Source organism: Lasiosphaeria miniovina (assembly GCF_030549165.1).
Source record: "Lasiosphaeria miniovina strain SMH2392-1A chromosome Unknown B0T26scaffold_8, whole genome shotgun sequence".
NCBI classification, from domain to species: domain Eukaryota; kingdom Fungi; phylum Ascomycota; class Sordariomycetes; order Sordariales; family Lasiosphaeriaceae; genus Lasiosphaeria; species Lasiosphaeria miniovina.
In genome coordinates this window covers 1,465,825-1,492,634 of record NW_026848227.1, presented here as the reverse complement: position 1 = coordinate 1,492,634, position 26,810 = coordinate 1,465,825, and the positions used below count along the sequence as shown (strand labels likewise).

General features: G+C 52.9%; 3 protein-coding genes across 3 annotated transcripts; 2 read left to right on the top strand and 1 right to left on the bottom strand.

Annotated features, from left to right (window-relative positions):
* Positions 1–9,193: 9,193 nt before the first annotated feature.
* Positions 9,194–10,775, bottom strand: B0T26DRAFT_681016 (uncharacterized protein; the record flags this gene model as incomplete). The annotated part of the gene is made up of 7 exons (XM_060440587.1): positions 9,194–9,232; positions 9,589–9,847; positions 9,909–9,956; positions 10,184–10,416; positions 10,491–10,544; positions 10,590–10,617; positions 10,708–10,775. 7 exons carry the CDS (start codon positions 10,773–10,775, stop codon positions 9,194–9,196), a joined length of 729 nt encoding a protein of 242 aa, XP_060290182.1.
* Positions 10,776–11,843: 1,068 nt separating this feature from the next.
* Positions 11,844–12,784, top strand: B0T26DRAFT_876348 (uncharacterized protein; the record flags this gene model as incomplete). Its single annotated transcript, XM_060448103.1, has 4 exons — positions 11,844–12,236; positions 12,328–12,375; positions 12,440–12,474; positions 12,535–12,784. Exons 1-4 carry the CDS (start codon positions 12,099–12,101, stop codon positions 12,782–12,784), a joined length of 471 nt encoding a protein of 156 aa, XP_060290181.1. The 5' UTR covers positions 11,844–12,098.
* An 874-nt stretch (positions 12,785–13,658) lies between these two features.
* Positions 13,659–15,434, top strand: B0T26DRAFT_806928 (uncharacterized protein). The gene is made up of 6 exons (XM_060447212.1): positions 13,659–13,807; positions 13,860–14,150; positions 14,222–14,260; positions 14,329–14,539; positions 14,766–15,040; positions 15,099–15,434. The coding sequence occupies exons 2-6, from the start codon at positions 13,917–13,919 to the stop codon at positions 15,126–15,128; spliced, it is 789 nt and encodes a 262-aa protein (XP_060290180.1). The 5' UTR covers positions 13,659–13,807; positions 13,860–13,916; the 3' UTR covers positions 15,129–15,434.
* Positions 15,435–26,810: the final 11,376 nt, after the last annotated feature.

Genomic DNA, 26,810 nt, shown 5'->3' with positions numbered 1-26,810 from the left:
GTAACTGGGTCCTTCGAGGGTGGCAGTTTGGTGATGAAGTCCATTGTAATCGAACTGAATGGATCTTCGGCGACTGGCAGTGGTTCCAAGAGCCCGTACGGCATGTGCCGTTTTGCCTTGCTCTTGTTGCACTCCTCGCATTCTTCTAGTACTTCCTTCACCCGTGTTCTGATCTTGGGGAAGTCGTACCACTGCTGGATTCTGGCGAGCGTCTTTGCTTGCCCAAGATGCCCGTTGAGCCTAGCGCTATGATGCTCCCTGATCATTTCCGCCTGGACGTCCGGGTGGACGTACATCTTGTTTCCGTACCAGACTTTGCCTAGGCCGTCGGTAGTAGTACCGAACGGAAGGTCTTCTTCTTCCTCTGGAGTAGTGACCTGGAACTGGTATTCCTTTTCGTTGGCCCAGTCTACTCTATAGACCATGCAACAGTCGTACCAGTCCTCGATCGGGTGGCGCAGCACGTCTCCGTCCTTCTCAAAGAGCGGTGGAGATTCCACTTGCTCGCCCTTGACCCGGTGGTCTGGTCTCCGGCTAAGAGCATCCGCCCTGGCGTTCTCTGTGCCTTTGATGTGGTGGATCTCGAAGTTGAATGGCGCGAGAAACTCTGCCCAACGTGTCTGTCTGCCGCTGAGTTTCTGCTTCTTGGCCCATTGCTGGAGATTCTGGTGGTCGGTGTACACCTGTACGGGGTGTTCCGTTCCACTGAGGTATGGCTGCCAGTCCTCAAAAGCGTAGATGATCGACTTTAGCTCCTTATCGTGAATCTGCCATCTCTGCTCGGCGCCGTGGAGAGCCTTAGAGATGTAGGCGACTGGGTGCTTGTGGCCGTCATGCTTCTGCTTGAGTACTGCTCCCAAAGCATAGTCTGAAGCGTCCGTTTCGACTTCAAAAGGCTTGCTGAAATCGGGAAGCTTTAGAACAGGCTCCTCGATCATCCTCTGCCTGAGCAAGTCGAAGGCTTGCTGGTGCCTTTCCTCCCATACCCAAGGGGTATCTTTGGTGGTGAGTTCATGAAGCGGTCGCGCGATAGCCGCGAATCCCTTAATGAACATCCGGCAGAACCCTACAAATCCAATAAAGGACTTGACGTCTGTGGGGTTCTCTGGCGCGGGCCAGTCTCTGACTGCCGCTATTTTTGCTGGGTCGATTCGAACTTCCCCTGGCGATATCTCAAATCCCAGAAAAGTCGTCTTCTGCGTGTGGAACTCGCTCTTCTGGTGGTTAACCGAGAGTCCCTTTCCCGCAAGAGCTTTCAGCACCTGATGCACGTGCTTTTTGTGCTCCTTGAGGGTCTTGCTATAGACCAAGATATCGTCGACGTAGACCATAGCGAAGTCGTCTATCGCTTGCCGTAAAGTATGGTCAATCATCTCCTGAAACGATGCTGGAGCGTTGGTCAGGCCCATTGGCATCACTTGGTACTCAAAGTGGCCGTGTCTCGTTCGAAAAGCCGTCTTCCACTCGTCTCCTTTCTTGATCCTGATGTGGCCAAACGCAAAAGGTAGGTCAAGTTTCGTAAACCACTGAGCTCCGGAAAGCCGATCTCTCATCTCGGTAATCAACGGAAGCGGGTAACGATTCTTGATCGTCTCTTCGTTTAGTGAACGATAGTCCACAACCATGCGTAGTTTTCCATGCTTCTTCGGCACGAAGATCACTGGATACGCCACTGGTGACCGTGAACGCCTGATGAAGCCTTTGGGTAGGTTCTCATCCAGGTATTCCTTCATAGCCTCATCCTGCTGTGGGGTCATATGGTAGATCTTGTGCTTCCTGAGTCTCGCACCCTCCTTGAGGTTGATCTCGTGGTCAAACGGACCATGTGAGGGTAATTCGTCCCTCATCTTTTCTCTGAAGATGTCGTACTTCAAGTATTCGTGTGGTACGCCCTTGAACTCATCCGGTGTCTTGCTCAAGTCGTCCTCATCTGGTTCGCTAGCGTGGATGAGCATAATGAACCTCTCTTCTTGCTCTTCCTCTTGCTCAGTCGACCGTTTTCGATCCCTGCGTTGGCCTGCAAGGCGATCTTGGCTCCTACCCGTATTCTTGGGTGGCCCTTCGCCATTGTCTTGGCGGTTTTCTCCTCGAGTTCGGCGTCCCGAGCCTCGGCTGTGCTTTTGGCGGCTGGCGAAGACCTTCTCGCCCTTCTTCCACCAAATGTCGGGGTTATATTCTTCCATCCAAGGGTCCCCTAGCAGTATATCGACCTGCTTACTCAAGGGTACGATGTCGAAAACGACGTTGTGAGATTGTCCATCAACCGTGATCAAAAGTTCCTGGGTTTCTCTCGTACAACGCCCCCCGTTGTGCTTCATAAGCTCTCCCTCGAAGGTCCGTAGTCGCAACGGTACTGCCTTCGTTCTCCATGGGATTCTGAGCCTCGTAACAAGATCTTCCGAGATGACGTTCCTGTCACTCCCGCCGTCGATCTTCGCTAAGAATATAACTGGCTCCTGAGGATTCTTCGTCCTCCATTCACACTGGGCCTGAACGTGTAGCCCACGTGGGAGTCGTGCGTCTGCCTCTACCCTGCCGACGATCTGTTCGTCCGGGTAAGGCCGTTGTTGAGGGCTTTCTGAGGACCCGACCGCAAGATGCCTCCAATCTTCGGTATCGGTCCGTTGAAGCGTGGGTTTTACTCGCTTCCTTCGGGCCTGCTGGAGGCCCGCGAGTCGTTTCCCAAACGCTTCTCGTACTGGCGATGAAGGAACCTAACGAGCCGTTCGTCGCGGCTCCGGTAGGCGGATTCTTCTGGCTCGATCCTCCTCATCGTCTCTGCCTCTAGGCGGTACTCAACCGAAGGCCACGAACGGTGCGCCCTGTTGAGCCTCCTGTTTCTGGAGTGGGTGAGGTGCTGGGTCTTCTTTCTGTGCCAGTCCTCAAGCTTCTGCCTCTGGTGAATTTGGCAGCCTGCCTGTTGACAAGTCCTCCAGTTGGTTTTGCCTTCTCGGCAAGGTTTAGGCGAGAGGGGTTCGATCACGATTTCCGCCTCCCCCTGATGGTCTTTCGTAGCCGTGCCGACCCGTGTATGCCAGGTAGGTATATGTCGGTATACCCTGGGAATCGCCTGTCCCGACCTCCTGGCTGGGAAGTGGTTGTAGAGCCATTTTGGCGAAAGATGTGTCCGGCAAGCATCGTGAACACAGCTCGCCCAGTCCACTTCCTGGTGTTCAGGATGCGTGGGGTGTAGCTGGTGTGCGTCTCCGGGTTCTTCATCTTCTTCGGCTTCCTCGATATCGGCGAGGTCCAGGAATGCTTCCCCGATTCTGGTATCCTCGAGGGCCCTCTGGTTACACCAGACTTCTTCCCGTTCTTCTGGGTTAATCCAGCTCTCAGGCGGTGCTGGCTCGTCCTCAAATTCTTCAGTCTCGATATTGAGCTGCTCCAAGAGCTCAGTTTTCTGAAGGGTGACTCTGGTCAGTTCGTCAAAGGCGAGCTGTCGCCCCTGCGACGACTGCCTGCCGCTGTCGATCAGCGTGACCATCTGGTCTTGTCTCTCCTTCAGTTTCCCGAGGAAGTGCCTGATGCCCTTGATCTCTTGCCGAGTGGCCGCTTGTCCGGCCAGTCTTTCCTCGATGCGTGAGCTGAAGGTTCGTTGACCTGGACCCTCCTCGTTTTCTGATTCGGTCTCAGGTTCGTCTTCCGATCCGGTTCCGCGGTCGCTCCTTCCTTCAGTCGGCTCCGGGACCTGCGGGACTTCCGGTCCCCAGGCTTCCGCGAGTTCGTGGGCAAGTGCCGCTGTTCCGTAGTCCGGCAGACTCTTTTCCTCGTCGATATCTTCCAGCACCATTCCAATGGTCTGAGAATCGTCGATGTCTTCCAGCACCATTCCAATGGTCTGAGAATCGTCGATGTCTTCCAGCACCATTCCAATGGCCTGGAAATCGTTGAAGCGTGCCCTCCTGTCGTTCGGAGGTCTTCCCTGTCCCTGCTTCTTGGGCTGTCGGCAATCTCTAGCCCAGTGGCCCGTTTTGCCACAGTTGTTGCAAGTGTCGTTCTTCTTGTCGCGTGGTGGGCGCTGTCCCTGGTCCTGGTTCCTGTGCTGTGCCTGAGAGATTGCGCCAACGCTCTCATCCATCGGTCCTGGGTGAGTTCCGTACGCGGTGCTTGGAGTGTGTCTCTTTTTCTTGTCATTGGCTTTGTTGCCTTGACTGCCGTAGTAGCCTCTTGTCGAGCGTCCCTCCTTTTTCTCTCTGCGCTTTTCATTCTCGCGCTGGAACCACCTGTCGTCAATGTTGATTGCCGCGTCGATGTACTCCCTCAGTGTCTCTGGACGAGGCGTTTTGCAAAGCTCATCCTTGACGTGGTCCTTGAGGCCATCGTAAAACGCAAGCAGTTGCCCCTGAACTGACCAGTCGAGGTGCAACATGCAGGTCTGGAAGTCCACTGCATATTCAGCCACTGAACGAGTCTGCCTCAACTTCTTGACTTGTTCCTCCGTCTTCCGTTGGATGTGACGGTCCGCGAAGAACTCTCCCATTCGTGCAAGAACCTCCTTAACTCCTTTCTGGATGACGGCGTGGACTTCCGGGTTTCTGTCCGCTGGCTGTACCGCTAGCGCCTTCTGGTAGGGTTCGAACCAAGTGGCCGCTTTTCCCACAAGCCTAGTACCGAGGTACGTTACCTCATCTTTGTGGTACGGCAACTCATCGGTGTTGTACGCCGTGTAGGAGAGCACCGAATCTTTCCATGTTTCGAACTTGTCTTTGTCTCCATCGTAGAGCTCAGGGTGGGGGATCTTCAGCTTCTTCTGGGGAGGTGCATTGGCCGCTTCTAGGCCACGAATCCTGTTTCCGGCCTCCGCCAGATCCGCTCTCAACTGGGTGACTTCCGCCGCCAGCTGCGCGTTGGTCGCCATGTTGTCGTCTTCTAACGCAAGGGGTTCCAGTTGTTGAGCGAGCCGGGTGACTGATCCTTCACTGAGAGTTTCCGGTTCCTCGTCTGCGTCTCTGAGGTGCGTGTCTTCAGGCTGGATGGATCCAGCGATGCTGCTACCGTCAGACTCGTCACTACTTGACGAACCGGGTTCTCCTTCTGGCTGGGTGTCTGGCAGGACCGTATCCTCTCCAGGCGTAGCCAGGTTGTCGGTGTGCGATGAGCACTCTGTTCAATCAGTACCAAAGAGAGAAGCAAGCAACGTATTACAAACCACTCGACTGTCAGGGTCGTCTGTCTGTAAGGGAGCACGGGCTCCACAGAATGCTGGGTTGGTAATTATGAAGATAGAACAAAGGGCAAGCTCCTATCGCACGGGTAATACAGTCAAATCGGAATGCCACTCAAAGTGTATGAGTGCAGTGGATGTGTATTGCTTGCTTGAAGAACCAAGCAAGAACTATCTAGGACCGTGGCTACGGTCGTCGTATATATCTATCTAAGGCGGACCAATCAGAGTCCTTGGTGCCTGCGCTCCGCGGGTCCAGGGCGCTCTGCTCGCAGAGCGCAGGGGCCCCACAGAGCGCCCGCTCCGTCCGCTCTGCTGGTCTTGGCAGCTAATCAGGCAGAGCGCTTCCTGGTTGGCCGCACCCACACGGGGTGGGGTCTGTCCGTCTCCACCACGTCACCCAATCACGGGGCGGAAGCAGGGCGCCTCATGCACCCTGAACCAGGATCGTAACACAATGTGATTTTGCCGACCAGAGTGTGCCTATAGCAGTGAGGTTCCTCGTTTTCTTCTAGGCAGCACAACTTCGTGTTCGTTTTGGGTGGCCAGGTAACTTTTGCTGAGATGGGAGAAGTCTGTTTCTGGTGACGTGTAATTTCATTATTGCGTACTGTACTACAGATCTGAGCTTGTTCTTGATGCGCGTGATGCTTCTGATGATGCTTTGTCCAGTGGTATTGCTGTCAATCGGTCCTGTAGCACCCGTATCGCAGCTTTTGGTGATGAAGAAGAAAGGAAGGAAAATCTACAAAGGAATTGTTCGTGTGTAAGCTCTTTGTGGGAGCGGGCAGCGCACGGGCCCACGCCGCTTTTTGGGTGCCAAGACCTGCATTCCCAATTAGGGCTAGTGCGGGGTCAGCTGCAGGGTTAACGGTGGTGGCTGTAACAGATTCTACGAATACAGCGACTATCTGACTCTTTGTTATGCGGAAAACTAAACTCCTGGACGGTTTCCAAATCCGGCTGAAGAGTATGGTTCTGCTTCATACCGACCGGCTGCAGCAACTTCGGACGTGGTCTGTCCACAACCCCCATTTCCTGCTCTCCGCAAAACATTGGAACTTCTTTTCTTTTTCTCTCCTTTAGATTCTACGAATACAGCGACTATCTAACTCTTTGTTGTGCGGGAAATTGAACTCGACGGTTTCCCTAATGCTAATCCCATAGCTGAGTGTGGTTCTGCTTTATGGTCACGCACCCGTAGGCCTGCCCATAGCTCCGATAGTGATGATGGTGGTGTCACCTACAATTTGAGCCACATCTGAGCCATAACCGAGTTGAACCTTAAAAGGCCCTCTATGACGCTCACTTCCTAGTATCACGAGATTTCCTTTGTTTTACTTTTTGGGTATAAATAGTGGCTTCTTTTCTTACATTTCTAGACTTTTTTTTAGACAGACAATTCAAGACCCTTCAACCCCCTGTCAACTTTGATCACGGGCCAGAGGTGGTGATGACAAGGGTGGTGACGAGGGTGGTGTAGGGGACGAGGAGGGTGGTGGCCGAGAGGCACGCAAAGAAGAGGGATGATGTGCGGTGACGATTTGACTCTGTTGTGCGGAATGAACTCCTAGACGGTTTCCCTAATGATAATCCCATAGCTGGAGTGTGGTCTGCTTTATGGCCACGATTGTGCTAAGATGCCAAGCTGCAATCTGCCCCAATTCGAGGCTCGCTGCTACCCATAGTAGGCAGGACGTTGTCGCTTGCTAACATGGCGTTAGGAAGCTTAAGGGGAGTTATGAGATCCTGCTGAGACTGAAATTATACGCCGTCTAGCCTTACGAGCTACCGGAGCGTCTTCGAAACGGGCGGGGAGCGGCGCGGGTTACGCCGGACCAGTTCCAGCTTGACATCGACACTTGTGTAGACGCCACCGCTGATGAAGGTCCCTGCTACGACGGTCATCGGTCTCTGTTCTACAACACATCGAGATGCTGAACCAATGCTCAACACTGAGATGCTGAACCAATGCTCAACACCCATGCTGAACCAATGCTCAACACCGAGATCCTGAACCAATGCTCATAGACCGGCTGCCAGGTCCGACAGTCCATCTGCCCTCGTGTCCTTCAGGCGCTCCTCATTGGACAGAGGCACGCCTGCCTCGCCGGTGCTCTCCCGCGCTCGTCCAGATACCCCATCAGCCTTGTCTAGGTGCTAAGAACCGAGTCGGAACTTTTGTCCTCTTCAGCTAGCTACTTTCCTTTTTATCAATCACCAAACCCCCAAGGCATTGAAAAACTTGAAGAATATGCAGTCGGATTCCTCCTACTTCCTAAGCCAGCCAAGTTATTGAACTCGAGATTATAAGCCTCCTTTGAGAATACTGCCTGCTACATAGTCGAAGGCGTTACGTCTAAGACCATGTGATTATGCGCATACGCGACCATGCTGGCCCTGTAGCCACAATGTCTGACTAGATTGCAACCCACACTCGTGGGCCACTGTCGAGCGCATCGTCTTCTTGCTTCTCCTAGCTCTCTTCCTGTCGAAGTGCACTCCTAGCTCTCTTCCTATCCAAGTGCACTCCTAGCTCTCTTCCTATCCAAGTGCACTCCTAGCTCTCTTCCTATCCAAGTGCACTCCTAGCTCTCTTCCTATCCAAGTGCACTCCTAGCTCTCTTCCTATCCAAGTGCACTCCTAGCTCTCTTCCTATCCAAGTGCACTCCTAGCTCTCTTCCTATCCAAGTGCACTCCTAGCTCTCTTCCTATCCAAGTGCACTCCTAGCTCTCTTCCTATCCAAGTGCACTCCTAGCTCTCTTCCTATCCAAGTGCACTCCTAGCTCTCTTCCTATCCAAGTGCACTCCTAGCTCTCTTCCTATCCAAGTGCACTCCTAGCTCTCTTCCTATCCAAGTGCACTCCTAGCTCTCTTCCTATCCAAGTGCACTCCTAGCTCTCTTCCTATCCAAGTGCACTCCTAGCTCTCTTCCTATCCAAGTGCACTCCTAGCTCTCTTCCTATCCAAGTGCACTCCTAGCTCTCTTCCTATCCAAGTGCACTCCTAGCTCTCTTCCTATCCAAGTGCACTCCTAGCTCTCTTCCTATCCAAGTGCACTCCTAGCTCTCTTCCTATCCAAGTGCACTCCTAGCTCTCTTCCTATCCAAGTGCACTCCTAGCTCTCTTCCTATCCAAGTGCACTCCTAGCTCTCTTCCTATCCAAGTGCACTCCTAGCTCTCTTCCTATCCAAGTGCACTCCTAGCTCTCTTCCTATCCAAGTGCACTCCTAGCTCTCTTCCTATCCAAGTGCACTCCTAGCTCTCTTCCTATCCAAGTGCACTCCTAGCTCTCTTCCTATCCAAGTGCACTCCTAGCTCTCTTCCTATCCAAGTGCACTCCTAGCTCTCTTCCTATCCAAGTGCACTCCTAGCTCTCTTCCTATCTAAGTGCACTACCAGATCTAAGCCTTTCAAGCAGATCTCGTACCAGAACAATCCGGCCAACAGGGATAGTTACGAAACGCAGCCGCAACAGGGCTGAGCAGGCGGCTACCATCCGCCACAACCGCCAATAGCAGGCTCAGTTCCGCAGCCGCCACCAGTAGCGTACAGGTACCGTCCCGAGCCAGAGCCGCAACCTCCACCTAGAAGGGGTCAGCTGGACGGAGCCTCTTTTTTTCTTATTCTTTGCATCTGGCGGCGCCTGCGGCGAGCTGTCCTCGCCTCGCTCGAGGGAATGGGTGGCTAACCAAGAATGCTGGCCGAGGGGTGCTGGTAATGTTTGACCAAATTATAACCACGGCATCCCTTATATTGGGAGGAATCTGGTCGGTGTCTCTTTACTCGTAGTGAGGATGGGGCGGTTGGGAGGAATCTGGTTCGGGGTCTCGTTGATCGGGCGGTGGGGACTGCGGTTGAGGGAACCCGACCGTAGACGCGTTCTCAGCGATGTATTAGTGGAGATTAACAGGGTAATAATCGTCAAGTATTCGGCGTACCTGTCCATAGCTAGAAGGGGACAAATCGTGCGTGCGATTGGCTGAAATTGAATTGCGAGATCAAGGAAGAAAGTGGTCTACTTTTAGGAGGAGCTGGCTGCAAAGTTGAAGTACCGCACGGACTACGCACAACGGATTGACAGCCATTTGACACGGACAAAAACTGGCCAATTCCCGGGCGAGAAAGGCCAATCCTTGGGCGAGAAACTTTGGCACCCTCACGGCAAAAGAGAAGAGACAGCCTCTTTACGCCACCTCTCGCAAGCTCGCCCACGCTGGCTCCGTTCAGCTGAACAAAAGCTGCGCGCGCCGCACTCTTTGGTGAGTCTCGACCCCTTAACACGACTATCTTCATCAACACCCACCGATAGTAACACCCACCGATAGTAACACCCACCGATAGTAACACCCACCGATAGGACCGTCTCACGCCTGTTCCGCGACAATCTCGGACATGACGCCGCACGGCTTAACTCACATCTCTTGCAATCTTCTTCCACTCGACGGACCGCGTGAGCCCGAACCAGACCGAGATGGCAATGCCTGTGACAAGACCAATCAGCAGCGCGGCTTCCGACCAATGGCGTCGCCGACCCGGGCCCAGACCATACCGCCAGTTGCCCATCGAAATCCCAACCAAGCGCTCGAGGTCGAGACCCTTAAGGACGCGCACGCCGCTGAGGCTGCCCAGCACGGCCGCATTCCCAAAGACCCCATATCCGAGCCAGACGCCCTCGCTGAGAGACTACCAAGTTTCCCAAAGAGGCGAGTTCGCGAGCCCAACCCCTCTGCCCGAACCTTTCGTCGACGACAATGACAGCCGCGATAGGCTCCAGAGTTGGGCGTCTTGCTGCACCATCAGGCAGAAAGTCGGGCAACTATACATGGCTGCCCATCCATCCATAACGATCCCACCCAATTCTTCACTCCCGAACCCCCCGATTCTTCAGTGTCCAAAGGTCGAATTTGCCTGTCCGCAGTCACGCCATGTCGTTCCCCAGAACCGTTGGGTCTGCCCTTCTTCCTGCCGGCCGCCACACAGCCTTCACGCCGTCGCTGCTCGACAACGGCACCCTCGCTGCTCGAGAACGGCACCCTTGCCGTGCTTGCGGGCAACTGCTCTAGCGCCACTAATGCCTCGCTGTAGACCTTCGCGCCGCCTGCCAGCCCCTAGACCCAGCACGCCCCCTAGACCCAGCACGCCCTCGCGCCCAGCAGCGATTGAGACTGCGGCCAGGGCGGGCCCTACTTCCCGCATCTTGACGCCAGAACTGGTTAGAGCCACAGCGGCCATGTAATGATATGGCTGCAGCGTCTAGAAGTCACGATACCTTGGTCTAGAGGTTGCTGTTGAGATAGATAATCACTACAAATACCTACTTCGCTGCTGCTGGCGCGGTGCAGGCTCGGCAGCTCCTCGGGGTCCTGGCCGCGCTGGAGAGAGTCGCGTCATTCGGGGTCCACGTCCAACCTCGAGACCACGGCGACGTCTACGGCAGCAGCTGCTCTAGGGCGACGCAGTAGAGGCGCTAGTTCTCGCCATCGCCGTCTAGCCCCTGCCCCCAGTGCACGACACTATATTACCGAGGCGACTTACTTCTGCCGGGGACCGAGGTAGTTGGCCACCGTGGCATACATGGGCCGACGGGTGTAGACGATGGACATGTATCGTGACGGTGAGGGTTTCTCACAGCAGGGCCCTACGGAGAGGGCGAGGAGATGTACGAGACGGGCAAGATAATTTGGTCATACTGCAAAGCGGTGGTTAGCGAAGGGGATCAACCAACTATCGACTGCATCATGCAAATGCAGAGAGATGAGGTGCCTCTTGGTTGACATTCAAGGAGGGCAGCGTCGAGGGGGGAAGAAAATGCCAATCAGACCAATAGGAAACGGAGTCCCGCAGAAAATGTGAGGGCAGTTACGAGGGAGGGCAGTTATGAGAGAGTGCAGTTACGAGGGAGAGTAGTTACGAGAGAGGGTAGTTACGAGGGAGGGCAGTTACGAGAGAGGGCAGTTGGGAGCTAGTATTACGTGTTGATTGGGACAAAGTTGGCGTCTAGCGTCAGGGGCTGCCGGTAGTTGTGCATCCAAGACTCCCGCTCGGTCCTGGCTAGCTATCTGCTCGAATATAGGCGCAATGCGGCTTGGCTGCCTTAGGGCCGAAGAAGGCTGGTCTTGGTCTTGTCCTCGTCTTCGATCGTCGGTTTTGGCTTCCCCTCGTCAATCCACCTTTAGCCTTCATTGCGCATTACAATCTCGTGTCCCACTCAGCCCAGCTTGAATCTCCCCGCGAAGGCTCAAGAGAACAGCGTACCCGCCGAGATTTCGGGGCCTGTCTGGGGAGGCACCCAACGGCAGATCTAGCCAAGCGCTTTCTGGAGCAAGTTGGACCATGATGATGCGGTTTACGGCGTGCTGCATCTCGGGCGCCTTGGCATGCACCTTCTTGCGTGCATTCATTCGAATTTGACCAAAGTGCCACCTTTTGATTGCCCTTGAGCAGCCTCTTGCTTGCGTTAGCAGGCTCCAGTCTTCACTCTGCCGGGCCCCGCCTTTGTCCTTGTTGCCCGAACCTTTGATCGCCGCGAGCCTTTTCCGGGAATACCCCGCTCACTTCTTCAATCACCTCCTCACCCGCCGTGTATCGCGTATTCTACCGTCGATCATATTGTCTATTGTCTGTCTGCCATCAATTATATTGTCTATTGTCTGTCTGCCGACTATCATATTGTCTGTTGTCTGTCAGGCTGGTAGTTTTTCTGCTCCCCTACCCAACCCACGCCAACGGCGCGCTTTCATTCGCCGCCCACCTGCCGTCGTAAGTCTTCCCCGCCACCTCGTGCCAACAACCATGTCGCCTGCAGGGCCAACAATCATGTCGCCTACAGGGCCAGGCTGACCAACGTAGAGCATCCATCATTCGTTTTACAACCTCGCTCACCAGACAGATCGACACGTCAACGTCAACAATGCTCACTGAATATAATGGCGAAGCCTCTGACATGGAGGACACCGGCGCTGGACCGTCGAGATGGACTGCTGCCGCGGGCTCACTTCCTGTGGCGAAAACTACGTCCACTCTTCCAAGTCGCCATCCTTACGTCCCTGGTCAAGACGGAAGCGGTGCGTTGATGATAGCTTGTCTCATGGCTCGATGTACGCAAGTGCTCTCCCCGATCAACTGCGTCTGCTACTACTAAACTGTGCGTTACAGAGGGGATTAAATAGCGGCAAGGTTGCTACCGTTGCGGACTCGGAAGCTGTGAGCACCCCTCTACCCCTTTCTCGCTGCTACCGTATACTGACTTGTAGTCGTTACTCAAAAGGCCGTGAACGACATGCTGGCGCGCATGGACGACATGTATCACAGCGTGGAGTTTGTTAAGAGGTTAGAGGGGTGAGAGAACGAATTGGTAACTAGAGGCCCTACTATCGAGGCGCTACGTGAGCTGCTCAACCGTATTCACGGGCTGGAGTTGCGCGTAGTCGATAGGGACGCCCAGTGGGAAGATTTGGTTGCGATCGAGGCGAGGCTAGAGGATCTGCCTGCCCGTCTTGGTTCTCTGGAGTCGCGCGTAAACGACAGAGACACCCAGCTCGGGAGTTTGGCACGCTCCGTTATCGCGGCGCTGGGACCGGTCACTACGCAGGCGCACAGACAGGAGTCTTGAATCTGGTAGCGCTGCGCCGCCAGCCGGGGATGCAGAGGCTACGTGAGGACGGCGACGTCGATGTGAGGATGGCGACGTCGATATGAAGAACGACGTTGCTAAGGAGGGCTCGCCGCTGTCAGATGCTCCCAACTGCGTCTAAACCTGGCCCTGGTGCTCGTTATCGGCATGTTGCGGTTGGGGTAGTTTTTTTCTTTCTTTTTCTTTTTCTGGTTGGGCACCATTTTTCTCACCAAGGTATACAAGCCGCGTCGTGGCTAGGCAGATGGCACTTACTCTCCAGTAGAAAGCATCACGGAACTAGCTGGCTGATTGTACAACTCACACTTTATCACTACGCTTTTGATCTCAATGCCTTGTGAAACTTTGAACTGTTCGTCTACGCCTGTGGGAGTGGACTTCGTATCCGAAATAATTTCACTTAGGGGTGGCCCGCCCCGCACGTAGCCTTTTCGTGGTCGTCTTGCAGAGCACCTGCTTTTTATCATCGACGGCATCCATCTTGTTGCGCACAAAATCGGCTTTAATTAAAGTATCTGTCGTTCTAATCTGTTGCAGGAGAAAAGAAAAGAGAAAAAGAAGGCCTTATTTATCCCTCGAACAGAAGACCGGTATTTCGGCCTTGTTGGAGGCGTTGTTGGTTTCAAAGCTGGTGGCAAATTTCGGTCAGGAGGGCATTATTACGTAACACATCTCACCACACTACCAGCGCAACCAGAGCCGCAAAAAAAAAAAGGGGCCACAGCCCTGAATAACTTTGACCATCAGTGGTACCTAGAGCACGTTAGCGGGCGGTACCCACGCTTTTTGACTGCGCGCCGGCTACCCCGCTTCGTTTCTTCTTTGCTACCAGCAGCGTAACCAGAGCTGCGGGAAAAAAAAAAAAAGAGGCCACAGCCCTGAATCATTTTGACCATCAGTGATACCCAGAGCACGTTAGCGGGCGGCACTCACGCTTTTTGACTGCGCGCCGGCCACCCCGCTTCGTTCCTTCTTCCCTACTATTGCCCAGTCCGCATTCTCGTAAGTCGTCTATCTCCTAACCTCTACATACTCTTTTGACGCAGGTAGCCAGTACTCCGGATCATTCAACGACTGCGCTTCCTGTTTGCCATCCTGCCAGAAGACCACAATGTCCAACCCCAGCAACTATGGCACGCGTGCCAACGCACTCTCCGAATTCAATGATTTCATCGGCGGCGACGACGACGGCCCGCTAGGCCGCCTTGGTAGCGCGAGCGGTGAAGACGTGAAGTGTTCGTCGCTTGCACTGCCTACTCTCCCCTATGCTGCCTCGTCTATTCTGCCTCGGTCGCTGAAGCGAGCCGCCACCAGCGAGATTGCCGATCTTCACGGCTCGCGTTATGTAAGCACTTCCTCGACCTTGTAGATTGCCTACTCGACTCCGTAGCCAGCTACTAATATAACATTGTGCAGAAGCGAGCCCACGGCGTCGCTCTTAGCGCTAGAAAGGACGTAAGTGCTCTCTTTCTCGTGTGGTTCAGGCGTCCCTTACGTTTTACTAACGGACAAATCTCGTCTAGGTCGACGAGACGAGAGCTCTCGACGACGGCAGTTGCGAGCGTTGTCTAATAAACGGTTATCACTGCGAGTTCGAGACGACCTCGGATGCGACCTCTTGCTCAAAGTGCAACAGTAGCGGTGCTTCTTGTCGCCCTGTCTTTCCATCCGTGATCGAGGCTTTCCGCAACGCCAAAAAAGTTTCCCGTATTGCCGGCGAGGTAGAGGGATATGGTGAGGCCGATAAAACAATGAATCCGAACAAGGACGGCAATCTCTTCCGGGCTTGCCGCTAAGTGTATAACGGATTGCGTATCCTGAAATTGAGCAAGATTCCTTTAGAGTACGTCAACGGCAGTCTTGGCTACGAATCTCGCTAACTCTTTTATTAGCTGGGTTATGGACGTAATAACCGAGATGCAACTAGAGCGCCCCAACTATGCTCGTAAACAGACGATAGGTCGCGTCGATACAGCGCTCGCCACTCCGGCAACAACCGGCGCAGTGCTTGACGACCCACAGCAGAAACCCGGTACCACGAAAGCCGGCAATTTTGCTGTCGGCTGTATTGGCAATTCCGACTCGTTTGCAAGCGGGGCTCGTTCCACAGAGGGGAACAACGAACCCCTACATCAGCGCCAGGACGAGCTGGGTCGACGCCAGGAGAACCTAGAAGCACAGGTGCTTTCCATCGCACAATTCGTTGGTCAACGCCAGGAGAACCTGGAGGCACAGGTGCGTTCCATCGCACAATCCGGGAAACGAGGCCGAGACGGACTGAACTTTGACCCAGTTTCAAGCCGTTGCTGGGCTTGATTCGTGAATTAGGGGTTAAGTCATGGCCACGGGTTCTCAGGGACGAGAGCGGGCGCATTGGGTTCTGCCTCTCTGGCGGCGGAGCGTCCTCTCGGCGAATAAGTGTGTGACGTCTGAGGGGGGGTTGTTTTCTCTTTTCCTTTATTTTCTAGCTAGCTAAGACAATACCCGAGTGATGCGTACCTCGCTCTAGTACCTCGCTATGGTGTAGTTGCGGCTCTCTACTTTGTGGCTGCGGCATTCAGGTACTGGCTACGTCGATGATAAATCGCATCATTCGAACAGACTAGTTAATACCTTGATAAGAATAGTCAGTTCCCACACAAAGTTTGGTGCGGGTTGCACCGAAGATAATAGCGACGCGCGGGGTAAACAAGCCGCTTCTGCCTGCGATTTGCACGTATCTTCATCTCTTCTCACCGCGCCACTCCCTTCCATGGACTTTCCCTGCACCCCTTCTGCGTGGCACGTTGCCCAGGTTGGTCTACCCGAGGAAGAGCAAACCCCTCATCTCAACTCACGGCCAGCATGCCGGCGCCGACGGCGGTAAGCACGGGGCTGGGCAGCATGGCGGGCACGTAGCAGCCCAACCGCCGGGTGAAGACGGCGGCAAAGACGCTCATGGCGACGAGGCCGAGCACTAGCGGCAGTCTGTCTTGGTGGTAGACTCGGCGTCCGAGCTTATTCTACCTAAACATTTTGTATAAGCGTTGCTAGCTATATTGCTGCGTCGTCATGCCCGAGGGGCCGGCGCTCGAGATGACGCGCCCCGTCTTTGCACATATCTTGGACCTGGGGAACGTGGTGAACACATCTTAGACCTGGGGAGCGGCCCCGAGGCTCTTCTAGCAAGCCATTCACGGGAGAGTTTGTCAGCGCACAAAACCCGGTCCAGGTTGATATTCCTCGCGGCTCCAGAGAGAGTCGGCCTTGTTGTTTACGATACATTCAACTTCATGAACCGCACAAGGGGGCTAGTTGGCGAGAAGGACTAAATGATCAACCTTATAACGGCTTGCATTGTTTCGTGCCTAGGGGGCTGCGGTATAGAAACTGCCCCAACGATCCGATCTAGCTTAGAGCCTCTGTATCTTTTTATCACCCACCTCTCTGTGTTGGGCATGTTGGAGAGAGGGAGAAATACTATTTCGACATGATCACAATCGGCTTTCTGTGAGAGAGAGAGAGAGCTTGGAGTTATTGTAATTTTTCTTCTTTTATTTTTCTCTCTTCTTCTTTCCTGTGACAGCCCGCCTTACGCAGTAGGGATGTCAATGGTTGAAGGCACTAACGAATGTGGATTTAAAGCTAAGGAAGAGAAAGGAATCTATCGCCGGGTCCGCGCAGGGCGCGGAGAAATAGGTAGTGGTGCTCAGTGCACACAGGCCACACCCTAAGCACAATGCAGCCAATAGAATCAATCCTGTCACATGAGCCCTGTGGCGACCGTGACATTTCCCGTCGAGTTCGCGTCCATGAACAGACGATCGCCCATACTGTAGGAGTCACAATCATGTGCCAAGCTGCAATATGTAGTGGGCTATAATATGGTCACGCACCCGTAGGCCTACCTACAGCGCCCAAGTTGATGTGTGGTGACAATCTGACTCTGTTGTGCGGGAATGAACTCCGGGGCCGGTTTCCCTAATCCCATAGCTGAAGAGTGCGTTCTACTTCGTGCCCACGATCAAGCTACCAAGCTGTAATCTGCTGTAGCTATGCCTTGATTAGTTGACTGTGCGGTGACAATCTCTTTGTTGTGCGGGAAATTGAGCTCCCGGACCGGTTCCCTAATGCTAAATCCCATAGCTGAAGAATGTGGTTCTGCTTCATGCCGACCATCATGTGCCATAGCTGAAGAGTGTGCATCTGCTTCATGCCCACCATCATGTGCCAAGCTGCAATCTGGGGAGCGTGGTCGGGATTTTGTCAGGAGAGCCGTCCCTGTTCGACCTTGCCTAGGGGGTGGCAACTGCTGCGCAGCAACTCGGGGTAGCCCGCTGCTTGTTGACTTGTTTTGGACCGGGGGAGCGTGGCGAGACCCGAGACTTTATCAGGAGAGCCGTCTTGCTCAGGGGGCAACTACTGCGACTGCTGCCTTGTTTGAGGATTAGCACTATACACGTTTGGTTAGAGGGCTTTGTGAGCGTAGAGGCTGCTTACCTGAGTGCTGTCCCCACGTATAGGCTCGGGCCGGACTAGAGGAAATGATGCTTTGGCCGGGCGGCAGTCAGGTCTGCCGTAAACCTGTCAAAGCATAGATGGGATAACTAGGCCTCGAAGCTTTGAATGCCCAGTGCTCCGGGCCGGCATCGAATGTGAAGATGGATTTGTGCCGGGGGGACGGCATCGAATGTGAAAATAGATTCGTGCCGGGGAGACGGCATCGAATGTAAGAAAGGATTTGTACTGGGGAGACGGCATCAAATGTGATGAAGGATTCGTGATGTCTCTCCTCACGATAGTCGATGGTGAGGCTTCTGGAGCTGGCGTTTGAGGCAAATTGCCTAGCTCAATAGTCGATCGATAGTGCGGACCTCTGAAGCTGGCGTATTTTTCGAGGCAAGTTGCCTAGCTCAGGTCTGCCGTGAACCCTTCCAAAGCTGCACCTCGTCTCCGGGTCCTTATCCGTGGCCGATTTCCACCTCCTACGACTGCGTCTCGAGCTTTGATGCCTAGTGCTCCAGGCTAGCATGCGAATGTGAAAAAGGATTCGTGCCGAGAGACGATATGGGAACGGGAAAAGCTGTCTCTCCTAACCATAGTCGATGGTGCGGTTTCTGAAGCTAGCGTATTTTCGAGACTTATTAGCAGAGCCGTCTCTGCTCGACACTTGCCCAGACTAGAGAAAATAGTGTGCCGTGACAATCTCTTATCGTGCGAGAAATTAGACTCGAGACCAGTTTCCCTAATGCTAAATCCGGCCTAAAGAGTGTGATTCTGACTCTTTGTCATGCGAGAAATTAAACTCATAAGCCGGTTTCCCTAATGATAAATTCCATAGCTGAAGTGCTTCTGCTTCGTGCCTACTGTGCCGGCCCGCATGAGAAGTCACACGTAATGCAGTAATGAATGTAGATTTAAAGCTGAGGAAGGAAAAGAGGGAACTTATCGCAGGGACCGCGCAGGGCGCGGGGAAGTAGGTGGCGGTGCTGAGCACGTGGGTAGCGACGCGCCGGGACTACACTCTAAATACAATGCGGCCGATTGAATCTATCTTGTTATATCCCCAGTGGCGACCGTGACACGTACCATCAAGCTGCCGAGGTGCAATCTGCTACAGCCCTACCTCAATTAGTTGACTGTGTGGTGACAATCTGACTCTTTGCTGTGCGGTGAACTCCTGACTGGTTTCCCAATGCTAAATCCGGCTGAAGAGTGTGGGCTCCGCCTTCAAATGTGACTCTTTGTTGTGCGGGAATGAACTCCTAGACCGGTTTCCCTAGTGCTAACCCCATAGCGGGAATGTGGTTCTGCTTCATGGCTACGATCATATATCTCAAGCTGCTAAGCTGCAATCTAGTTGAATGTGCGGTGACAATCTAACTCTTTTTTGTGCGGTGAACTCCAGACCGGTTTCCCTAGTGCTAAATCCCATAGCTGAAGAATGGATTCTGCTTCATGCCCACGGTCAAGCTGCGAAGCTGCAATCTGTCACGCACCCGTAGGCCTGCCCACAGCGCCTAATCCCGTAGCTGAAGAGTGTGTTCTGCTTTATGGTCACGCACCCGCAGGCCTGCCCACAGCGATCATATTGCAGCCCTGCCTCCTGACTCTTTATTGTGCGAGAAAACTCCTGGACCGGTTTCCCTGATGCTAAATCCCATAGCCAAAGAGTGTGGTTCTACTTCATACCCACCATCGTACCGTGACAGGGCCGTGGGCTAATCTAGTCAATATGCTTAAAGAGGGCCCATCAAGTCTGGTCAGCTTGAGTCTTAATAGGGCCTGGGACACAGGCGCGTGCTATATCGGGTAGCCCGCTTGTTGACCTCATCTCTGAACACATCTTGGATATGTGAGGCACGGCCAGTATGAAAGGTGATGCATTGCTTGAGGAAGCTGAAATCTATCGGCTCGCGAGCGAGAAACCTATAGTGGGGGGCTCTTCAACAGTGCGAGAAAGATCATGGCCCTCTGGTAGAGGTTGCAGCTCGTTGCGAGAGCTGTGGTAGTCTAGCATGGAGCCCTCAAATCGTTGGATCAAGTATGATACAGAACGACGGCGATTTCTGGTAGAAGAAGCTTGAATACTTTGGCGTAACGTGATTACGAGACAGATTTGCTAAGCGTACCAGAGTCAGTGTGGAAGCCCTTTACACGCAGAACAAGACAAAGAACCTGTAGTTGGCTTCAATAGCCTCTTGGTGATGGAGAAGTATACGAATCGGTATTCTGGCAAGGTGAATCAGTATTCTGGCAAGGCAACTGGTAGCTACATGTTGGAGGCAGGAGACGGCTCGGCATCGTAGCTTGATACACAGGCTTCACAAGATGCGTCGACAGCGAAGATTCTGGCCAAGATACCTGATTTGATCGAATCTGACGACAACAGCGAGTCTAATGATGATAACGATAGGCTTCAGTCCGCGGCACCCACCACACCCTGCAAGACGGTTAACAAGTGCTCAACGACAAGCTTCAGTCCCGGCACCCACCGCACCCTCCATGACACCTGCGGTTAACAAGTGCTCAAAGACCCGAGTGAATACCGACGCTGATTTAACCGCGCTGTCGGCGAGTGGTTCTGCAGCTTCGGCAGTAGTTATCACAGGCCGGGGGGGTCGATTCTTAATTGGCGAGGCTTTTCGCGACGCCGCTGCTGTTCTCGTAGCGCTGCAAGATGCATGTGGACAAGTAGAAGTCTGGCTGTAGGAATTAAGACTGTGGGGTACCTTGACTGAGCGCGGGGACCTTGACTGAGCGCGAGGTACCTTGACCGAGCGCGGGGTACTCTGACTGAGCGCCTTTGTGTCCCCGCAGTTGTGATCCTTTTGGTAGACACGGTGTTTGGCAGACTTGGTAGATATGGAGAATACGAGCAACACAACCACGCCACCCTCACAACGGTTACTATAGTTAGCAGTAAGAATGACCTGCCATTCTAACACTGGCTTGTTGTAATAGTTGAAGCGTATTTAACCGCGTTTCTTCAAGGACATAAATCCAGCCCCTTGGCACCACGAACCCTACTTTTTCAACGCTTCCGTCACCCTGGAAGAAATGGCAGAATTCGACGACTTTGGGCTACAAATTACCATGTACGGAGTCCCACAATAGAGAGTACATGGCTGACAGGGGGGTTATACAGCTTGGCAGCCCCAAGATTCCTAGCGAAATTGGTGCCCGATTACGGAAAGCGAGCTTGAAAGATGAATTCTTGAGTGCTAAGACGCCTGAATGTCTATCAAGTCTGCTAAACACCGTGTCTAACAAAAGGACCACAAACTACGGGGACACTGCTCAGTCAAGGTACCCCGCAGTCAAGTGCTGCGCCACTGGGCGGGTGTGGCCCGTGTACTGATCTTGATTGATTGGCAATTCCCACATTATGCTTTCGTTGCTCCACTGATTGTCACTAGGCGAGTCCTGTTTGTGCTTTGTTTCTCTACTGACTGACACGCTAGAAATCCCAGCATCACCGCTGCTGACATACTACTCAACACTCTACCTCCGCCTCAAGCGCCCCCCTCCGGCGCCTCCCACTGATTGTCACTGGTGAGTTCTGTTCGTCACGCTTGTGCTTTTGCTGCTCCACTTACTGACACGCTGGAAATCCCAGCATCACCGCCGCCGACATACCACTCAAACACTCCCCCCCTCCGCCGCCGCCGACTACTCCTCCGCCTCCCACTCGCAGCTAATATCTGCCTCCTCCGTCTTATGCTGAGGCATCCTCACCCGCCGCACACTCTCCCTCTAGGCAAGGGCACGGTGGGACGTGACAGCCACTGTGGAACGTGACAAGGCCACCAGGAACGTGACAAGCATCAGCCGCACCAGAATAAGAGGATCGCCTGGGAAAAATGGCACTAGAACAAGGGGATCGCCTAGGTTGATGGCACTAGAACAAGGGGATCGCCTGGGAATGACGGCACTAGAACAAGGGGATCGCCTGGGTTGATGGCATTAGAACAAGAAGATTGCATGAGAATGATGGCACCAGAACAAGAGGATCGCCTGGAATGATGGGCACTAAGAACAGCCTCGTGTCAAGGGCAGGCAGCCTCAGTCTCGACTAAACATAAACAACAAGACGGCTAATGGGATCTCTATCCGCTGCTGCGAAGATTCTCCGGGACTAGCCAACGCGGCTGATCTGTTGGCATCTCTTGCTTGTGATCCCCATCCGCTGCTGGGAAGATTCCCCGGGACTGAGCCAACGAGGGCTGCTATCCGAGAGGACAGTCTTCCAAGGGCAAGATTGCTAGCTTCAGTCTCTCGCCCAAATATAATAGATAATAAGATAGCTAATGGGATCTCACATCCGCTGGACAAGATTGCCAGCCTCAGTCTCTCGCTCAAAACACAATCAACAACAAGACGGCTGATGGGATCCCACATCCGCTAGACAAGATTCCTAGGACCCCACATCCGCTGGACAAGTTGCCGGGACTGAGCTAACGCGGCTGATCTTTGTGTCGAGGAGCCAACGCGACTGACCTGTTGGCATCTCTTGTGTCGAGAGCCGGTGGCGGTGCACCACACTGAGAATCACACGGATTAGCCCGCCTTAGAGATTTGCTCACACATTTTCCACTGCACATTGTCCAACAGGCGCCTAGCAAGCGGTTTCATCCATCTCAACCGCATCCAATACCATCTGCAAGCAGGGTAGCCCGCCCGCATTCTCCGGCAACGCTTCTAGTGCGAGCTATGTCCGCGGTTTCTAATCTGCTATTCCCGGTTTCTGTTGCGCATAATGAAAGTGTGTCCAAGTCTTCGTCTGAAAATAAGAAAAGAAGACCTTATCTATGAACAAGAGACGATTATCAGGCAACAACGTAGGCATCAGCGTATATAAGGCCAATTAGCGTTGGGGCCTGGTTACGCCGATCATTGTTAGGGCCTGGTTGGCCGATTATCGTTAGTAGCTGGTGGCAAAGTTCAGTCAGGAGAGCATTATTACATCACATAGTCTGCTGTTCCGGCTTCATCTAGTCTACCGTTTCCTAATCTGCTGTGCTGTTTCTGCTGTTCCCTCACTTTCACCCTGTTGCGCAGCTCCCTCTTGATTTGCTGTTTCCACGCTTATCTGCTGTTGCGCGGCTTCCCTCTGCTCTGTTGTTTCCGCGGCTTCTGACCTGCTGTTTCCGCGGCTTCTGATTTGCTGTTGCCGCAGTTTCTGATCTACTATTGCCGCGTTTTCTACTCTGTGTTACAATCTGGACAACAGGTCCACGGAGCTAGGCCCGGCCTAGGATTGTGGGGGTCTAGACGGCAGGTAAGAGATGACAGGAGACAAGGAGTATCGTGCACAGATTGCGAAAGACAGGCTTTCAACACACAACCAATGTATGCTTAACCAGATGCATTGATAGCTGCAGAACCGGTCTCCTAGAGAGAGCATGCTGCTAGCTCCTATATAGAACTACGAGTAACTAATTAGAGTCCCTTCTTTGCGCTCTGTGGGCCCCGGGGCGATCTGTCAACAGATTGCCATGGGCCCCACTAATTGTCCTGCTCTGTGCGCTCTCTTAGGTCTTGGCAACTAACCGCACAGAGCACTACCTGATTAGCCGCATCCTTCTTGCCGAGAGCCCTGCCCTGAATGTCGCTCCAGCCAATCTGCAGCGAGCGGGACAACGCCCTCTGCGCCTTTGAACCAAGACCGTAACACTCTTATTACAAACCACTCGACTGTTAGGGTCGTCTGTCTGTAAGGGAGCACGGGCTCTACAGGATGCTGGGGTTGGTAATTATGAAGATAGAACAAAGGGCAAGCTCCTATCGCACGGGTAATACAGTCAAATCGGAATGCCACTCAAAGTATATGAGTGCAGTGAATGTGTATTGCTTGCTTGAAGAACTAAGTCAGGTGGTCTGCTTATGGAACACCCCTGGATTTGGAACAAGGTTTGTCATCAAGGACTTGCCGCTCGCCACCCAACTCACCTATTTCAATCGCTTGCAACTCGACCAATTCTGCTTCAATACTTATCTTCTTTTCTCCATTCAATTGAGAAATGAAAGATGAAGCGATATACTCAGTTGGATTTGCAGAATGCGCTGGCAGAGTATGCAGAAACCGGCTTACTCCGTAGCTCTGCTGAAAATCACGGCATCCCCCCTACTACTCTCTTTAATCGGGTTCGTGGTTCCGAGCCAGCCTCCAAGGCCCAAATTCTTAATCAAAAGCTTTCTCCGGCTATGGAAGAACGCTTAACCGAATGGATTCTATTCCAAGGGTCGCTCGGTCACCCTCCAACCCACGCCCAAATTCGGAAACTAGCTAGAAGAATGCTCGAAGATAACGAGACCCTCGGAAAACGCTGGACTAGCTGGTTTTTGGCTAGAAATCCATCTATTTCTACAATTAGGCCTCGGAGAATCTATGTAAACCGTGCTGATCGAGCCTGTGAGGCCGTTATCCGGCCTTGGTTTGACTATTTGAAGCCTCCAGGCGTGGAGGCTATTCCAGCCAAGCATAGGTATAATATGGATGAAACTTGTTGGATTGGCTATTGTCAGATGGACAAGGGTTGCATGTGGAATAGAGCTCATCCCAGCTGAGCTCTGGTGTGGTCATCCGAGGTGAAAAGAGGCTCAGGGGAGCTGAAATGAAGTGGCCAGTTCAGCTGGTGTGGCTACTTTTGCCACCACCATTGCCACCATTTACAACTATAATAGAGGCCCTCTGGCAGGACCAAAAAGAACAAGGAGGGAGATAAATGAAGAAAGTTGAGGTGCTGAATCCAACAAAACTGGCATTGCTTCTGGCATTGGAGATAACGGCCTGGTTGTTGGATCTAAGGAAAGAAAGAAATTCCAGAAAAAGAAGAAAGGAGACCGAATTTGGACCTCGATTATCGAATGTATTTCCGCTGACGGCCGGTATTTGAACCCAGTCGTCATTTTCAAAGGTGGAAGCCTTCAACAACAATGGTATCCACGCGATTTACAGCCATTTAAGGGCTGGAAGTGGAAACCCACTGAAAACGGCTGGTCTGACGATGATACTGCCGTCGCATGGCTCCGCAATATCTTTCTTCCAGAGACTCGGCCAGCTACCCCCTCGGAGAAGCGCCTCCTTATTTTAGATGGCCACGGTAGTCATACCACCGAAGAATTCATGTGGCTAGCCTTTTCTAATAACGTACAATTGTTATTTCTACCAGCCCACACCTCCCACGTTCTCCAGCCCCTGGATTTATCGGTTTTCGGCCCTCTAAAAGCCCGGTACAGAGCCAAGCATAACGAGGTTGTTTCCGGCTTCGACGAAGGCACTGTTGCTGAAAAGAGGGCCTTCCTAGAATGCTACCGGCAAGCCAGGGTCTATGGAATGACTGAATCTAATATCAAAGCCAGCTGGAAAGCTACAGGCCTCTGGCCAGTCAGCCTCAGGAAGCCCCTAAGCAACGGCCTTGTTATTAAGAATTCTAACGGCGACGTTGGTCAACTGACCTCTACGGTTTCTATAGACCTTCAAGAGGTCCATAACCCCATTCTAAATAAGAATTCGGAGGGCCGGCCTATATGGTTTACCCCTAAAAAGCCGAAGGATTTCCGTATTCAGGGGCAGGTTTTTCTAGCCGGCCAGAAACGGACTGCCAACGACCGACTTTTCATACGCAAGGCCGCAAAAGCCTTCGATTACGTGGTTTTCCAACTAGCCAATACGGCGCATCAATTAGAGGCTGCAGAAAAAAGCCTAGAACGCACAAGAGGCCGAAAGAGAAGGAAGGTCCAAGTCGACCCTAATACGCAGTTCGCTGGAATTGAGGAGGTTCGTGCCTCACAGAGAGAGGCTGGCAGAGAGGATCTTAGTTATTCTGAAAGAGAAGAATCAGGAGAATCCGATACTGAAGATTTCATCATTGTAGCTAATTAATTGACAAAGTTGTTGGCAATTGAAGTTTGTGGTGTTGTGCGGGGTCCGATTCAGGGGCTGTTCCATAGGCAGGGGTGTTCCAAAAGTCTCCCACCTGACTTAAGCAAGAACTATCTAAGACCGTGGCTACGGCCGTCGTATATATCTATCTAAGGTGAGCCAATTAGGTCGTTGCTCTGTTGCTCCCTAGCAGAGCTACAGAGCGTTGCTCCGTTGCTCCCTGGCAGAGCTACAGAGCAACCTCGTAGAGCCAACCAAACCGTTCCTCCGTACCCCACCGCACAGAGCAAATGCGGGTCTCTGCCCCGCATGCCTGTCTCGTCATCCCTATTGGCCGGCCCCACTTTCAGAGCTATGACTAGCCCAGAATGGGCGCGGTTCATCACACTGAGCACTGAGTAGGTGCAGCGTTTCGCACCGCCCTACTTTGGGGTTTCGTAGGTTTCCTCACTGCAACCTAAGCACAGGCTGAGGCTATGTGTATGATTCGAGACTGCCTCTCTGTGACGGGCTAAGTCGACTGAGCCAAAAGCGGAACACGCTGGAAGCGGAACATGCTGTGCAAGCCACTAACGCCACCATTTCCTTCGCGCGCGCACACCGCTTCAGCTGCACAACTTGTTCAATTCGTTTTCAAATTCCTTCTTTTCTACTGCATTCGACGCAGAATTGACTGGGCATTATCATATGTGTGACTACGACAAGGAGTGCGTATTGAATGCGCTCGAAATGGTCGAAAATGGCGTCTCTTTACGCCGGGCCGCCTAGGAAAAGCGGTATGGCATCCCACTTACAACACTTCATCGCCATGGTCGCAGTGCCACAACACGCCGTCTGGCTCACCGCTCGGCACAGATGCTGACAGAGGATCAAGAAGCCCTGCCCAGCTGGCCGTATCGCCCTGATTGCCGAGAAGGAAGAAGAGGTTGGAAAACAAAGGACACAACGTCAATGGACACAGCGCTTTACAGTCAGAGGCTACACTTGTGGGCAAAAAAAGGAAAATGCTTGTGCGTTATTACAAGGCTCGGAAGATGGCTTTGAGGCAGGAAAACTACAAGGTAGCGGACCTAACGATTCAGCTAGCCAAATTCAACAAGAAGAAGGCTGACAGGGCACAACGGGAGCTATTCAAGAAGGTGGCAAAAGGCTTCAGAAGGACGTCGACGTGGCATAAATTTACAAAGTCGCTGTGTTGCGGGCGCAGTTGGAGCTTTCAAAGAAGGCTGCTGTTGTTACTGCGGACCCTAATAAACGGTTTCTTGTAACATGACAAAGATCAAACAGGCGCAGATTGAGGCCGGGGTTACTCAAGAAGGCCCTGTCGACAGGACGCAGTCCTATATTGTTTGCGAGTAGCTTTATTAAATGGTAGTAATTTGAATCTTGATTGTCTCTGGCTTATACGTATATTCTACTTCCAGCATGTCCCGCTTCTAGCGTGTTCCGCTTTTGGCCTAGTTAACTACTTGGTGCTTCTTACGCCCCACTTTGCCCAGCTATCGACGTAATTATAGAAATAAGTATATATGCTAGCAATTTTTATGAAGAACTGTCACGACCAGGGCAAGGCATTGAGGTGAACTCAGTCCATTGGATGCTATCGACGAAGATTCTAAATGTCACGACCAGGGCAAG

Coding starts and splice junctions, on each gene's coding strand:
- B0T26DRAFT_806928 (XM_060447212.1), top strand. CDS start 13,917: ATGTCCAACCCCAGCAACTATGGCACGCGTGCCAACGCACTCTCCGAA. Junction 14,151..14,221: donor ATCTTCACGGCTCGCGTTAT/GTAAGCACTTCC, acceptor AACATTGTGCAG/AAGCGAGCCCACGGCGTCGC. Junction 14,261..14,328: donor CTCTTAGCGCTAGAAAGGAC/GTAAGTGCTCTC, acceptor AATCTCGTCTAG/GTCGACGAGACGAGAGCTCT.